The sequence below is a fragment of the Camellia sinensis genome, chromosome 2 (assembly GCF_055761805.1).
Source record: "Camellia sinensis isolate YWXY chromosome 2, ASM5576180v1, whole genome shotgun sequence".
Taxonomy (NCBI): Eukaryota; Viridiplantae; Streptophyta; class Magnoliopsida; order Ericales; family Theaceae; genus Camellia; species Camellia sinensis.
This window is the reverse complement of record NC_138962.1, coordinates 140177585-140194532: the sequence shown is the minus strand read 5'-3', so window position 1 is coordinate 140194532 and position 16948 is coordinate 140177585. Positions and strand designations below refer to the sequence as shown.

Sequence of the window (16948 nt, the reverse complement as noted above, 5' to 3'; positions counted from 1 at the left end):
TTAAAAAAAAGGATGCGAAACATAATTTCAAAATTATATAATTTACTTTTAAATATTAAAATAATAAAATTTGGTAGCTAAGATTGTTTATCAATACGATATTTTATATGAATAATTTAGATATAGAGATTTACAAGATTGAGCGAATTATAGAATGTGGATTGATTAATGATAATAATAATAATAATCAACAGTCATAAAATGTTTTTCAGTTAAAAACGTGGTTATCATCCACGTTTTCCTTGGTGAACAGTAAAATCGTGGTTGTGAACCACATTTTTCTGAAAAAACAAAAATTTATTTAAAAGTACAGTAAAAGCGTCCATGGGTGAATAGTAAAAGCGTGGTTGTGAACCACGTTTTCTGAAAAAATAAAAATTTATTTAAAAGCACAGTAAAAGCGTGGTTCGTAATCACGTTTTTTCAAAAAAACAAATTTTACTTAAAAGCGTGGTTCCTATGTTTTATGTATAAATCAAATTTTCTTAAAAACGTTTTTTATAACCGCATTTTCTTAATTAAAAGCGTAGTTTGTAACCACGCTTTTACGATGTTAGAAATTTCCTACGGAAAGGCTATAACAACAGTGAAAATGTGATTCATAATCACGTTTTAACTTAGTTTAAAAATTCCATCTAAACTAGGGCTAATTTAAAAAATAAATTGCTATTTTATCTTAATTTCGGAAAAGGCCCTGGTTCTTGGGTATACAAAACAAAACCTAAACCTATTCCAAAGTGCAAAACAAAAGGGTGAGTCTTATCTCTCCAGACCAATAGATTTCTCTTTTTTCTTTCTCTTTCTTTGTCTGTGGTACGGTCGATGCGCCGTTTGACAACAACGAGATCCTCTGCTCTGCTCAGCTCCTTCAGGGCCAAAGGGAGGGTTGTTCCATTCTTAAATGCTCTGTTTCTCTCTCTCTTCTACACTCTCTGCCTATTTCATGTCTTCAATCGACTCCTCTCTCTCCTATGCTCTCTGCTGCGGTACTAGGCACCCTCAAACCCTAGCTTTTGATTCCTTTACTATACACTTCCCTTCTCGATTTCAACGGCAACAGTATTCTCTCACTTCTAGGCTTTTTTGTTATTCTTTTTTCTGCTCATCATGAGTGGTTCTCAGGTTAGTGTCACATCTTTGTTTCGTTTTCTGGTTTATACTAGAGTAGTGGTGTTGAGATATGGTTTATATATGTTTTTGATAGTATGGGATTTGTAGTTTTAATGATCTTGGATGAATAAAGAAGGATTTAGATTATGATTGATAGTTATTGTAGTGCTCAATTCAGATAATTGTACAAAAAATTAAAACTTTGGCTGTTTTTCAGTTAATTAGTAATGAGATAAACCTGGGTTGATGGTTCTGTCTTTTTTATGGCGAAGTTTTGTGATTTTGAATGAGCAAAAAGATTTAACTGATGCCTTATGTTTAGAAATATGCGGAAGTTGAAATTGCTTTTTATTTTTCATTTATTTTTGAATTGGATATATACTCTCTCTCTCTCTCTCTCTCTCTCTCTCCTGATTGTGATATTAGTTTGTGCATGACTGGAAAACTCAAGTCATTGGTTTTGTTTTGCTAATTCTATCAAAATGATAGAATTAGCAACCAAAACATGGAATCCCAAAGAAGAAGGAAAGTTCCCTTTTTTGACTACACTTTGGGTGATTTTCTAAACAGGTGAGAAATATTGCATTTCCTTTTCACAGATGATTCTGTTGTGTTTTGTCAGCTAGAATAAGAGTAATTGAGTCATTTAAGGTGATTGTTGATTTGCTTTGGGGAAGTGTTAATGCTAGGGAAAATAAAATCATTCCTCTATCAAAAAGGTGGACTAGCTGGTTTATAGGATTTAGAGAGGGTTCTCTCCCCTAGATGTATTTAGCAGTGTTTTAAAAAGCGCGCTTAGGCGCGCGCCTAAGCTCAAGGCGAGGCAAGGCGTAGCTTTGCGCCTCAGGCATGGTGAGGCGAGGCGACATAGGTGAAGCGCTGCCTAGGCGATGAGGCGAGCGCCTTATTACGAAGCGCAAGGCGAGCGCCTTGTGCGCCTCGGCTTTCTGAGTCGATACCCATTCGACGTGTCCCTTTGTTTTTTTTGTGCAGGTATGGGACACGGCAAGGGACACAGGAGAGAAGAAAGAGAGAAGAGAGGAGTACTGGGTTTGAAGCTCCGACCAGTCGAGTTTGCCCTAACCAGTCGAGTTTGAAGCTTCGACAGTCGATTGACAACCTTCGACCATCGATCGACCTCCGACGAGCTTCGATCAACCTTCGACGAGCTCCGACGAGCTCCATCGACCTTCGCCTTCGCCTTCTCTCTCTCTCACTTTGCCTGTTTCTCTCTTCTCTCTCTCTCTTCGACTCTGTTTCTATATATATATATAGATATATGTATAGTATAAATTATAATTTATATTATATTATTATAACTTTTTATTTTTTATTTTTTATTTTTATTATATATTTTTATTTATGTTTTTATAAATTATATTTATATATATGATATGTTTTTATTTATATATTATATATATACCTTTATAAATTATATATATGTTTTAAAATAAATTATATATATGTTTCAAAATAAATAAAATAAAAATATTTATAATTTTTTTTTAAAATTTAATAAATAAATAAAATACTATATATATTAAAAAAATTAATGATTTTTTTTCTTCTTCTCTTCTCTTCTTATTCAAAAAAAATTAATAATATATATATTAAATATTTACTTATGTTAAAAATTGTGCTATATTAATATTTTGCTTAACTTCTATACTTGCGCCTCGCCTCGCGCCTCGGCGCTTAAGCACCAGGTGACCTTGGCGCCTTGATGCGCCTGGAGCTTTTTAAAACACTGGTATTTAGGTCTTCCTCTTGTGTCTTTCGTCAAGGCTACAACAATGTGAAATGGCATTGTAGAGCAGTCCGTAAGAGATTGGCAGGTTGGAAAATGCAATATCTTTCTAAAGGAGGCAAGGTTACTTGATTAAGAGCAGGGCCGGCCCTGAGATTTGTGGGGCCTAAGGCGAACTATGAAAATGGGCCCCTTTAATATTTTTTTTTAATAACAAATTTATGATTAAAATGATAAGTATTCACAAATTTTTTATTTAAGTATACTTGCACATATAATCATTAAAATTATATACTAAAATTTACTTTCATATATGAACAATGTTGTATATTATTGTATGGTTTGGGTTGGGCCAAACACTTTATTTGTTTTTTTTTTGTTTTTTATATATTTTATTTTAATAAATATGGGCCAAACCACATAAATATGGACTAAACTAAACATGAGCCCAATAAAACATTTTGGGGCCCTTTAAATTGATCCTAAAACAAAAAAAAAAAAAAAAAAAAAGTTGGGCCTATAACAATTTATTAAATTTGGGGGCCCTTTTTTTGGGCCAAAATTGTGGGGCTTAAGGCACAAGCCTTATTGGCCTTAGGCCAGGGCCGGCCCTGATTAAGAGTACATTGGTGAGCTTGACCACCAATCTTACGTCTCTTTTTTACCATTCCAGCTTTGATTGAGGAAAGGTTGGAAAAGCTTAAGAGAATTAACGGTGCGGAGGCTTGGGGGAGGAATTTAAATTTCTTTTTGTAAATTGGGAGGGTGTGCCCTCCTTAGAGGATGGTGGCCTGGGCATCTGACACTTTCACCCGTTAATTAGGCTCTACAAGAGAAGTGACTTAGTGGATAAGTTGAGGAGGACAATCATCTTTGGAGTAGGGTAGTTGATTGCGAGTAAAGTTTGCAAAGGTGAATGCGTCAGGCAAGGCATTTTTGCCCCTTGATGGGGCGAGGTGTAACTCTCGAGAACATTGAGGCATTATCCTTTTTGAGTTTTAATTTTTATACTTTTATAAAATATAAAGGCAAGTTTGACAACCAACTAAAATAGTCAAAAAGTCACTACCAAAAAGTTAACTATTCTCTCCACTTTTCTACAGGTCTTTTCGTAAAAAGTTAAAAAGCCAAGAAAATAGCTAGTTCCCAAATAACTTATAAATTAATTTAAATTTGCATAAAAAAATATAAATATAAAATTAATTAAAAATAGCATAGAAAGTTAAAAAAAGAAAAAGAAAAAGAAAAAGCAAATAAAATTCATAAAACAATAATTGGCATAGAAGCATAATGAATTAATAAATGCAAAACTTTTAAGAGCTAAGTCTAGAAACATGGCGATTTGAATAAAAACCATCCAATAAAGTTAATGACAAGAAGTAAATATTTTCACAACCCATTCCAAAAAGGAAAAAAAGAAAAAGAAAAAGAAAAAAAAAGAGGTTTCATAAACAAGACAAAAGCAAAATGTAGTTTACTGTTAGTCATCCTCATCAGTATCATCATCATCCTTATCAACATCCAATGTATCTATGAGAGAGATATGGAGGGGGAGAAAGAGATCAAGAGAGAAGTACTTTTTCAAACTAGAAATTGAAGCTCTAACTCATGATTCAAACATGCGATTGAAGCCCTCAATTGTGAATCAAATTAAAAATGCTTAGGGCTTTTCAAATTGAAGCCCTAATCAAACCAGCAACACAAACCCTAGGATTTCGTTTGGGTTCTCTCAGCTTCCTTCTTTCCTACTTTAAAAAGCCTCTCTTACATGATAACCCCCTTCGAAGTTTGATGTGAAGGTTTATTTCCCTCTTATTCTAATGCGTATTTTATTTATTTATTTTTTCCTTTTTTAATTTGTTCAATCTAGCTTATAATATGTAATTTTTGATTTAGGCATGAAATGTGTAAGAGGTGTGCCAGAGGTGAACACCTTATCGAAATTGCGTGTGCATATTTGGCGCCATGCTCAAATTTCAAAGCATATGTGCATTTTTGGTGTGCCTCACTTCGATCCCTGCCTTGAAGCTCGCCTCATAAACTTCTTTGAAAACTTTGATTGCAAGTATGAAGTTGCCTAGGGGTGGACATCTAAGGGAATTGGTGGGCCGTATGAGGTAGGTTTGTAGAAATGCATTTGGAGATGGTGGTTTGATTTTGCTAGACAGTTGAGGTTTGAGGTGGGTGATGGTTGAAGAATCCAATTTTAGCACAATATTTGGTGTCAAGATGTTCTTTTATTAGTGGCCTTCTCGGATATCATATTGTGGTTAAGTAAACAAAGATGCTTTGGTTGTGGATTACATGATAATGTCTAATGCTGGGTTGACTTAGGATGTACTTTTCATTAGAGCCCTTCATTATTGGTAGTCAGAGGCTGTGGATGAGTTTCTTGAGCTCTTGTATGGTATACTTGTTTTGAGGAATAATGAGGAGTGAGGACAAGTTGAGGTGGACACATGGAAAGGGGCTTTCTCGCTAAAAGTTGTACCATTCTTTGATTATTGAAGGGTTGTTGAGGCATTGGAAATTTAGAGTTCCAACAAAAGTGACATTTTTTTAGACAACTAGTTTGGATTCCATTCTTACTTATGATAACTTGATGGGAGGATTTAAACATGCTACTCGGTAAGGCTTGTGATGTAGAGTTGAGTTGCTACTTTGTGAGATGGCTTAGGAGCTTTGGAGTTTTATTCTTGCAATTTTTGAAATTCGTTGGGTGATGCCTGATTCAATTCTTAATATGATGAAATATTGGAATGGTTGATGTAAGATAAAGAGGAAGAAGGTGTGGATGGTTGTTGTGTGTCTCATATGGTGGTTATCGAGAGAAAGGAATCAATGGACTTTTAAAGATATTGATTTGAATACCAAAGCTCCAAAAATCTTTATTGTACAGTCATCATTTTGGTGTAACAAATTTATTTGTGAATCTTTTTTTGCTTTGGTAGATTTCTTAAGTGAACTTCGTCTTGGTGTTGAGCATTTTTGTTACATGTGAAGCTTTTTAATTTTGTTGTTTTTGTACAAAGGTTGTGCTCTTTTGGCCCCTTCATAATACATGATGCTTTACTTACAATAACAATTGTGTATCATAGTGGCCTTGTGTCAATACACAAATTACTTTGGTTGGAATTTGAAAAAAGTGTTTCAAAGGTTTTTTTGGGAGTTCTAAGAAATATTATTTTTTCTAATTAGAAATGAATAATAACAGTGGAAGTTCAGGTAATTGGGTGTATTGTTTTGAAAAATATCATAAAGTTGGTGTACATGTAAATATAATTATAGATGCAAATGTTACGAAAGGAAAAGAATAAGATAGAATTTCTAAGGTCAAACAAAATTTTAGAAGGATAGTAAAAAGAGATATGCTTAGCAAAAAAGATGTCAAACGAGAGAAGTTCAGTTAGGAGGGATTATTTCGGCATGTGCAACGAAGGTCAATCATTGCATCAATATAGAAGAGCAACATTGTGCAGTGTAATGTTAAAAAATGGGTTAAGATATATATATATATATATATTTAAAATTGTGTTCGAAACTTCTAATTCATGATTTGATTTTCAATTTCATGTGAGGCACATAAACATTATATAATTATGTGTTTTTGATGCATCTTGACCAGTCTTAGACAGATGATCACTACTCTCCTCAACCCTCTTGCATATGACACACTTTTGTGGAGACAAATGGCAATTATGCATCCTCTGAACCACATCATTAGTATTTAGTTTCTTATGAACTATGACCACTTGAAAAGTAACTTCAAAAAGGGCACATAATTCAAATTACCTTATGGTGATAAAATAAGGGACATTAGGATCATCAGGAATCAGAAAAAAATATTACAAGAGAAAACCCCTGAAGAATGAATAGATCGCAATTTCCGATCATTGGCCTCACATCTCAAGGAAATACCATCTAGAATGGACGACAGGGAGGCTAACTCACTTGTGTATAAAAATTGAAGTTTCCGCTGATTGGAAAAGTATAAGAAGAAATCATAGAACCAATAGAAGCACACTGAGACTCAGACAATTGATACTATTGAGGGAATAGATGAGCATCTAAACATCCTCCGAAAAACCAACATTCTCTCCATTACCCGCAATGCAATATCAACGACAAGGATATGTCTAGAGAAAGAGAGACCATGAGAAATGAATTTCTAAGGAGGTCAAGAATTTCCCCTATTATAAGGTGCTTTACTTTGGAAGATCAATGTGATACATGAAATAGAGATAGTAATACTTACGGGGAATATATATTAAGTTTTTTGAGAGACTTTTTCTTAACCAATTAGTGTTTTGATAAAAAGGAACAATATTCTAGTCAAGTTGGTGTGATCAATCTCCTCCATGAGAAAGGTGGTCTTTGTTTTTTGTCTACAGTTTTTGGAAGTGTTTTGGTTTGGGTCTGTCATGGTTTGAAGCTTCATTTTGAGGTTTTGTTTTGCTTAGATTACTTGATTCAACGTGACAAGCCTTGATTCCAATTACTTGGGTTTGGCTGCACCCTGCATACATCCAGAACTTTTTACTCAGCTCTAAGTAGAGCTAGTATGTTTTGATTTTTGACTGGATACAAGTTTTGTAATGTTCTGGAAACCCAACAGCGTTGGGGTTACCCTTGGGGACATGTTAAAACATTAGAAGCATTTTTTGGTGCAAATAAAGCCGAGTAAAAATATTGACCAGGAGCATTACGACGGATATGTTAAAACATTAAAAACATAAAACCGACCCTTTTTTTTTTACCTTCACTTATTCCCCATTGTGGTTACGTTGATGATTGATCCAATTCTTATAGGAACTTTTCTTTATTCAAGAACTGCTGTCCATTTTTCTTGCTTTTCTCCCACTTTTGCAGGTACTACTATTTGGGACTTTCACTGAGGATGAAACCAGGTCATGGCTCAAACAGTCATCTGAAAAGACTGAGAAGCATGTGGAAAAGAAAGAGTTGGAAGTTGGTTCTTCAAATGTTGTGACTGGATTATCTTTTGGTGGTTTCAATGGTGAACCAAGCAGACAACTGGATTCTTCAAGAGGGCCAATAGGTTCTAATCCTTCTGATATTCACAAGGACAATAAGGGCAACAGTGCTAAAACAACAAACAATCTCTTGCCAGTAGCTTCAGAAAGTTCAAATGAAAATGGAGTCATCCAGAAATTTGATCATTCTCATCCCCTTAGTAATGGGAATGAAGAATTGAGAATAGCAGATAATGTTGATATAATTTCTTTGCATGTATCGGATAGTGAAGGTGGCTCACCAAACCAATCACCTTTCTCAAAACTGCAAGCTCTTGATGGTGAAATTTCAAGGGATGTAAATTTAAGTGGGACTAATTCATCAGCTGCAGTGCCTTTTGAAGAGTTTACCCGACAGGCCTCTAATGGGCCTGTCATAACTGTTAAGGACTTGCTACCCCGAGGCTTAATCAACTCAGGAAATTTGTGCTTTCTAAATGCAACTCTGCAGGCTCTTCTGTCATGTTCTCCTTTTATTCAACTCCTGCAAGGACTAAGAAGTCGCAACATTTCCAAGGTCTGATCCCCAGCTTTACTTATCATTAATTTACATTATTTGTTTTTTTTTTTTTTTTTTATAAATTTTTTGGATGTTACCCTTGCTTGTATTATAGATGAGCATAATCTTTTGGTAGAAAATTATTGAATGCCCAATGCAAATGCTGTCATCTTTTTTAGGTTGGCTACCCTACACTAGCTGCATTTGCCGAGTTTGTTGCTGACTTTGATTTGCCCGAGGATGCAAGCTTGAAGAAGAGAGATATCACTGTACTTGAAACTGGTAGGCCTTTCAGCCCCACCATCTTTGAAGGGGTGCTAAAAAATTTTACTCCTGATGTGCCTAATAGCTTTTCAGGCCGGCCAAGGTTTGTGCTTTTATTCGCATCATTTCTTTTTATCTTCTGTTCTCTTCATTTTAAATCCTTTGCTGAGAAGTTCTGGTGATGGTGTCACCTTAATTCAGGATGTATGATCTGATGCTTTGCACATTTTAGCTGGCTGAAATTATGAGAGCAATATATTGATTCCTCATATGGAAAATTATTCAACTTGTTTCTGGCTTGCTACATATGGTGATTCTATCAATGTTAACTTGTGTTTCTCAGCAACAGTTTATCACAATAGCTTAGAAACATGCATTCTTAACATTTGCAGGCAAAACACACATGAGACAGATGCTCAAATCACTGGTAGTCTTCTCAGTCGGTGCACAATTAATTAGAAAGTAGTAGTTCAAAACAACTAGATAAATTCTACATTTAGTGCAATTTTCATATATTCTGCATTTACGCCCATTTCCATTATGTATGGTTTGTATTAGCTTACTTCTGATTATTTGGTTGTAACTTTGTGTTCCTTATTCTTCTCAGGCAGGAAGATGCACAGGAATTTCTAAGTTTTGTCATGGATCAAATGCATGATGAATTACTTAAGCTTGAAGGGCAATTATCAAGCTCAAATGGGGGAAACTCATCTCTGGTTTCTTCTGTAGAAGATGATGAATGGGAAACCGTTGGCCCAAAGAACAAATCTGCAGTCACAAGAACACAGAATTTTGTTCCTTCAGAGCTGAGTGCAATTTTTGGAGGGCAACTGAGAAGTGTTGTGAAGGCAAGAGGTAGGTCAATTTGTTAACTGTCACAAGTATTTTTAATGCTTTGCTAAGAAGCACAAACATGGACACATGATACAATACGGACAAGCTGACATGTAAATTTTCAAAAAATATAGGACACACAACAAGTGCGGAACCCATACAAAATATATAATTTTATATATTTATTATGTCATATTTAAGGATAAGTAATTATTATATATAATATATATGAATATTTAAGTCAAAGATATTAATTTTTAAAATCTAAATGAGGAATAGGTATATAAATTTACATTGTTTTCATTTTATGATTGGATTTCATGTTATTTTATTCAAACTTGTAATGTATTTCATTTGTGTCCAAAGTGTTGGGAAGTGTCCAACAAGTGTTATGTCATGTTGGTGTTCGACACTGTGTCGGACACAACATGTTGCCTTCTTAGAAGTGTCTGTGCTTTATAGATGCTCTGTGGATATGAGATGGCATATGATGTGAACATGCCAATTTGTAAAGAAAATGATGTCAAGATGCCACATGGGAATTGACATGAACCTAAGGAGAATGTCATAACATGTGGTCTGGATTTGTTAAATAATACAATATGTATATGAGTATATGTATTATCTACCTGTTATATGAGGCACACCAACACTCCAATAACATTAATTAGCCTCGTCATACTCTCGTATTTTTATTTATTTTTTATTTTTTATTAGAATGTTCTTATACATATTTGTATGTGTATTTTACCTATAAAAAAAGAAGCAACTGTCTCTATGGGTTTTGTCCGTTCAACTCTTGATTGGTTTAATGTTGATTTTCCATACAATGGTATTGCAGTTATTTTCAAATCCTTGATTCTTCACAGGTGTATGATGTGTAAGTGGACTGGAATAATAGAGGATTGCTATTATTTTGTCACTTAATGGCTTCTTGCTTCAGTTTACAAGTCTTTACCTTAGTAAAATGAAGTTTTCTTGATATATCAATAGTCCTTATCTTTTACAGCATTATGCCTTTGTCCCTCTTTCCCTTTTTACATCCTTTTAACTACGCGTTTATTATTTCCTTGTAGTCATGTGCTTTATATTAATTGAAAATATCATTCTAATGTGAACTGCTATAAAATTATGGACAGAATGCTGAAGTGATCTATGGAAAACCTCTAAAACAATTCCGAGATTTGGATAGGATTTTACGTGGGGAGTGAATGAAAAGATTACTCAATTTCTACATTGCCCAATTGCTCTTTCTTAGACTCTTATTGGGTTTTGCTTCATATGCCAGCTACATAGCTTCATTGAATTTTAGAATTTCAGGCTCTCGAACAACTAAAGCTAACTGGTTAATCTGTATGAGTTGTTGTGCTTATGTACCATTTGTCTTCTGCAAACCGTCGTAAAAGAATAGCTCAGTTTAGTTACATACTGAGCTTTCATACTCGTGTCTCTGTTTGTGTAACAGGAAGTAAAGCCTCTGCTACTGTTCAACCATTTCTTTTGCTTCATCTTGATATTTCCCATGATGCTGTCCATACTATTGACGATGCTCTTCGTCAATTTTCTGCACCAGAAACACTTGAGGAGTACCGAACATCAACGATTGGACAGGTAATTTTTTGTATTTCTTTTTTGGTTTCTCTTCTGTATTGGGTGTATAATCTGTGCATTGTGGTCTGATATTTCAGCTACTAGATAGGAATTTATGAAGTTCCTTGTAAAACATTACATTTTAGAACATGGGACCATTTTATATATTTGAAGGAGGCACAAGTCCTTGCTAGAATCGTGCATGGTTTCTTTGAAGTGATGTGATGTTGTGTTTAATGTTCTTTAAATTCTTATTTTTGTTGTTGTATGCTGAAGGAGCTGTAGCATTACCCAAATCTATGTTACATAGACTTGGGTACAGGTGTTAGGTGCATGTATGTGGTTAAGTGTCTGATTCATCTAATTCCATGTCCATTGACATGGGGACACAACAGAATAATATATTTCTTAATATACTTATTTTGTTTTCTATGGTAAAATGTTGTTCGAAAGGTGCCACAGTATTTCATGCAGAATATAGGGATTTTATACATAGCTTTATGGTTCACTCAAATTACTAGATATGCTGATAGGTGAATGTCAGACTACACATTGGACACATGCCATATGCCTACCCAAGTTTTGAGTATTTGACATGGGTATTTCATACATTTAGAAAGGTCCATTTAACATAGATCCAAATTATTAGTTGCATTCTTCGTTCTTTCTGAAAGTTGGCATGCAAATGTGATGGCTTTTTTGTCATTAGGAATTCTTGCAATAATTAAAATGTTTGGTTTTGCAAGTTCCAGTGGTTCTGTTTTTATATGTCCACTCTAGCTGTGGCCCAGGTGAAAACTAATCAATATATATGCCTTGCTTCAACAATTTTCACTTTGCTATTTTGTCCATATTTTTTATAGCATTTTGGATATTGTTTTTTTGGTGCTTGGGACATGAAGAATTTGTAGAATGAAATAAATTATAAAGAATAGGAAGGCATTTCCATCAAACATAAATTATAAAGAAGAGGAAGGCATTTTCTCCAAACATGGACCGAAAATAAGATACTGATTTGATAATACAAGTATTTAGCAGAATAGTAAAGAAGGTAGGAAGTGGTGTTTGGTTTGCATGAAATAAATATTTCTATAGAAGCAAAAGAGCACAAATTTGGGTGACCCACACAACCCATATTCGGAAATTTTGTAAATTACCAAAATATCCCTAAGCTTAAAATCCTAGAAAACATAAATATAATTATAAAGTAAGACAATATTAGAAACATAATTATAAAAGATTTCTATGAGTTTCTCTATGAGATCATGCCAATGTCCAAGTGTTATCACTTACTCTGATTTTAGTCTTCCTTGAGCTTTTTATACTCTGTAGCATAATGTTAATGTATTTTTGTTTTCTTTTTAACTTTCAGGCTGGAGTTGTGACTGCCAGAAAATCCGTAAGCATACAATCACTCCCAAAGATATTGATATTGCACCTGATGCGTTTCAGCTATGGAAACCATGGAAGCACTAAACTGCACAAACCTGTTCGCTTTCCTCTTGAATTGGTGCTAGGTCGTGAATTGCTTGTTTCTCCATCAACTGAGGTAATGTTTCTTTACATTGTGTGTAATTTCCTCAATTTTTTATTCTAGGAGTACCCTTAGCCCTTATGTAATGTTTGATTCACTGGAATGAAGATGAGAAATGGAATGGAATGGTCATTCCTTAGCTTCCTTACGTAATGACCATTCCATTATTCCATTTGCAATGCATTTTCCATGACTTTTTTAGTGAACCAAATGTGAGAATGGACATTTTGGTGTAATAATCATTCTATTCCATTTTCATTCTAATGAACCAAACACTACCTTGCTATCTAGATTGTGGATCCCATGAAGAGGATTATGTGTTTCTGGTTTGAATGATGGTTGTTATGTAAACATTATTATAGTTGTTTGCTGTAAATACGTCAGCAGTTTTTACACATGGGTATTCCAAAATTTTAACGGATACCTCAAAACAGCATTTTTAAAGGGGAGTTGATATTTGTTTTGGATTAACAATATTTACGGTAGGAGTATTTTTCTTGATGCAAGTATGAAATTCCATTTTTAATTGACAACTTTTTTTGAAGAGTGCAATATGAACGTACACAAATTTATCTGAGAAAATTATGCTGCTCCTGTGGCGCTACAGTTGCACTCAACGTGAAAAAAATAGTTCCTATAATGTAGCTGGTTGATTTGTTGTGATGGTGTTATAGTTTCATAATTTACATTAGAATGGCTGTACACCTCATGCTTTTGGTATATCTTGTCACCATCCTAGAGTTGTCCTTGATTTTTTTGTTACAGCAAGAGTTGTCTTTGATTACCACTCACATTTCCTGAGAATCCAGACCCATGAATTGTGAGTCCATGTGGCCCGTGCATTTTTTTTGGGATTGGGGGGGGGGGGGGGGGGGGGGTTGGTTGGTTGAAATAGAGTTTGGAAAGGGAAACTTAATTACAAAACTTGCGTCAGCTTGTGAATAACTTGTGGTTGTCTTTGTATTTATTAGTGCATTATCAGTCTACCTTTCAAATGTGTTGGTTATCAGCACCCATTCAATGTAGAGATTACTTAACGCATGTTTGTTATATTTTGTGAACCTGTTCAATATGTTTGTAATATATATATATATATATATATATATATTTGGAGAGGGAGGTGGGGTATTGTCCTTGCATTTGATGAAATGCTAATCCTTTGCTCTGGATTTATTTCTTTTGAAACCGTATAAGTGATTACCAACAAGGTGTTGGTGTTACAAACTGTTGGACAAATACTCACCGGTACTTCTGTTTTTTATTGTTGTCTTGGCTTTATACAGGGCCGCAGATATGAGCTTGTTTCTACTATAACCCACCATGGAAGGCAAGCATCAAAGGGGCATTATACTGCTGATGCCCGTTACTCTAATTGCCAGTGGTTACGGTTTGATGATGCATCTGTCAATCCCATTGGCTTGAACAAGGTGTTGCATGACCAGGCGTATGTTCTCTTCTATAAACAAGTCTTGGGTTAACTAAGGAGTTTCATCCCCAGTTGCTGCACCCTACAATTGCATTCACTTTTCACTTTAATTGTGGAGATTATTTATTTGATTGCCACTTACTAGCTACTGAAGTCCAGATCTGGCAGAAGAATGGATGATTCTGTGATTGAAGATGTATATGCAAATTCATTTACATGATTTTATTGGAAGCAAGAGAGTGAGGAAGTTTGATGTTGCAATTACACTGGGACTTGAGGGTTGACATCTTCTATAGTGAGGTTGGAAAGATAATTGTGCTCATTAATTTTGATTCTTATTCTTATATAACTGTTTAAGACACTTTGGCCATGTAATTTTCCCCAGGCAGTGGCAAGCTAAATTTACTTATTAGTGTCATCAATGCATTAATGGATGGATGAAGGAACTTTTCTGTTACTGTGATTCTAAAGACGTGATTTGATTTTGGATTTGGAGAGGTTTGTGGAGGGAGAAGAAAAGAGAACGGTTTGTGAATGAAATATTAGCTAATATTTTTTATTTCACATGCCAATTTTTTTTTCTTTCCTTTCGTTTCACAAATTTCTCCGTTAGAAGTTCTAAATTTAATTTCAGTCTAAATGAGGTCTTAATGGTATTGTACTTGGTGACATAATTTGTCAAAAAGAATATGGGTTGTATTTGGAGTTTTAGATTTATCGCATGCTGCCAAGGTTCATCTTGAGCTAGGATTGAACTTTCCATGAGATTCCTAGTTGCATTAGCTATCGCTTCTTGGTTTTGTAGACAAAGCAAATTTAGAATTGTCTTTCATTCCAAAGCATAATTTGTATCCATGCATTTCATATTTCATCAATATCACGAGCCTTTTATCCATTCTCATTGACGGTGGCGGGCAAGCCAAAAAAAAAAAAAAAAAAAACTCACGTTGGGTTTAGGGATATAATACTTGCGTCAAGGTGACTAATGTTGACTTATATCCCTTGTTTCCCTCCATCAAGAAATAGAACTAATTAATTTTATTTCCAAATCAAAGGGTTGAGAAACTTAACACCACTATTCTTAAACTAGGAGCAAGGCATTCTTTTCGCACTATTACGGATACAAAAAAATAATGGGAAAAATCAAATTTAATTGTCACTATTACGGATACAAAAAAAAATAATGGAAAAAATCAAATTTAATTGTCAGTTGCCCTTATTGGAAATAGGATTGACTACGGATTCGAGCCATAGCACTTGATTTCATAAAACAATACAATTTTTCCGATCTAAATCAAACAAGTTTTACTTGAAAAAGATATGTTGAGGGAGGAAGGAAAAAGAAAAACAGAGAAGGGAATTGTCAAAATAGTTTAAATTTACTTTATTCCATTCTCCCCAAAAATCATTTCCCAAGTCTCTAATTTTGAAAAATTATTAAAAGCCAATTTAGTAAAAAAATAAAATGATTCATCACTTCACATTATTTTATTTTATATTTATGGTCTTTATTTATAGAAAATTAATTTTTAATTACTAATTTTTTTTAAAATTTTTTTATTAAAAACTCAACTGAACAAATGGCGTGGGGTAAAGGGGCCATGGAAGTTCAGCAGTGAATTTGGAGAGAGAAGGGTTAGAATTTAAGTTTTAAATTTTGGGTTTTGATTTTAAGTTTTTGGTTTTCAATTTTGGGTTTTGGGTTTAAAATTGGATAGAAGTTGGGAATAAATTTAAAAAAATTATAAACATTAGGGGTCAAGGTGAGAAAATTTAATTTAAGGGTTAAAGTGAAAAAATTGTAAAATTTTAGGGGCAAAGTGTAAGTTACCTATTTATGCCAAGTGGTGCCACATGGTTGCAAACATGCCAAGTGGCGCTTGGGCTGGTTTCTTAGACATTTAGATGTAGAAAAATATTCAGGTCTAATTGGCAAAATTCCTTTATTGTTTGGGATGACTTAAATAAGTGCACTTTTTATCTTTTTACAAAAAGATGTGCAAAAAAGTAGAAAGGTGATGTGATGGAAAAAAGATAAAAAGATAAAAAGATGGATTATTTTCAACTTCCCAAACTTGGCAGAATAGAATCAGTTATTTTATTTTTTTCTATTTTTTTAAATGTATTGTTCTTCTTCAAATGAGCCAAAAGAACTCTCTGCAATGATGTAGGGAGATGAATATAAGGTTGAGATACAAATAAATAAGCTCCCAATTGGCAACTTTAACAGAGTTGGTGAGAGAGATGGTTTGGTTTGGTTTTGTTGAACAACAGCCTCTTTATGTTGTTGCTTTAGATATTTGGTTTGCTTACTCTTTTTTAATAGATATTGCACCACCCTTGCTTTCTTCTTAGGTTTTACTTGGTCCTATCTCTTCTGTTCTGGTCATTCAAAAAGGCAAAAGAAACAAAAAAAAGTCTTCTAACTAAAAGGATATATATTGTATTATTTCGTAATTAGAACATAAAAATTCATAACATGAACCATAAAATAACATTACTTTTCTTACTATATAAAATGTTTAATTTTCGCTCACCAAAAAATAACATAACGAAAATTACAAGGCAATATGCAAGGCATTTGATCAAGGAAAAAACACATGTTAAAATTGGAAGGCGGTTTACAAGTAGTTATGCCAAAAGGATGCAGAGTGATAAGTGGCAAATCCTCTGTAAGACATCATGGACTAACAGTTATGCTTTGCAATTACTAATTGACAGTCTGAAAAAGCTAATAAAAGGAAGACATTTTTTTTTTTTTTCAAAGAAGTTTCTTGAATTTTTCAAGGTAAGCTCACACAATTGCTAGGTTATTGTTTAATGAAATTGAGTTAAGGCACTATCAATCCTTGCCTAACAAAATTTTTACTAACAAACTCCTAACTGAGAGTTTTCCAATGTTGCTCGGCCT

At 34.0% G+C, this 16948-nt stretch overlaps 1 protein-coding gene across 1 annotated transcript; it reads left to right on the top strand.

Annotated features, from left to right (window-relative positions):
• Window positions 1–665: 665 nt before the first annotated feature.
• On the top strand, window positions 666–14494 carry LOC114313900 (ubiquitin carboxyl-terminal hydrolase 24). The gene is made up of 7 exons (XM_082915686.1): window positions 666–1122; window positions 7727–8407; window positions 8569–8756; window positions 9261–9508; window positions 10953–11098; window positions 12450–12626; window positions 13895–14494. Exons 1-7 carry the CDS (start codon window positions 1108–1110, stop codon window positions 14087–14089), a joined length of 1650 nt encoding a protein of 549 aa, XP_082771812.1. The 5' UTR covers window positions 666–1107; the 3' UTR covers window positions 14090–14494.
• The last annotated feature ends 2454 nt before the right edge of the window (window positions 14495–16948 follow it).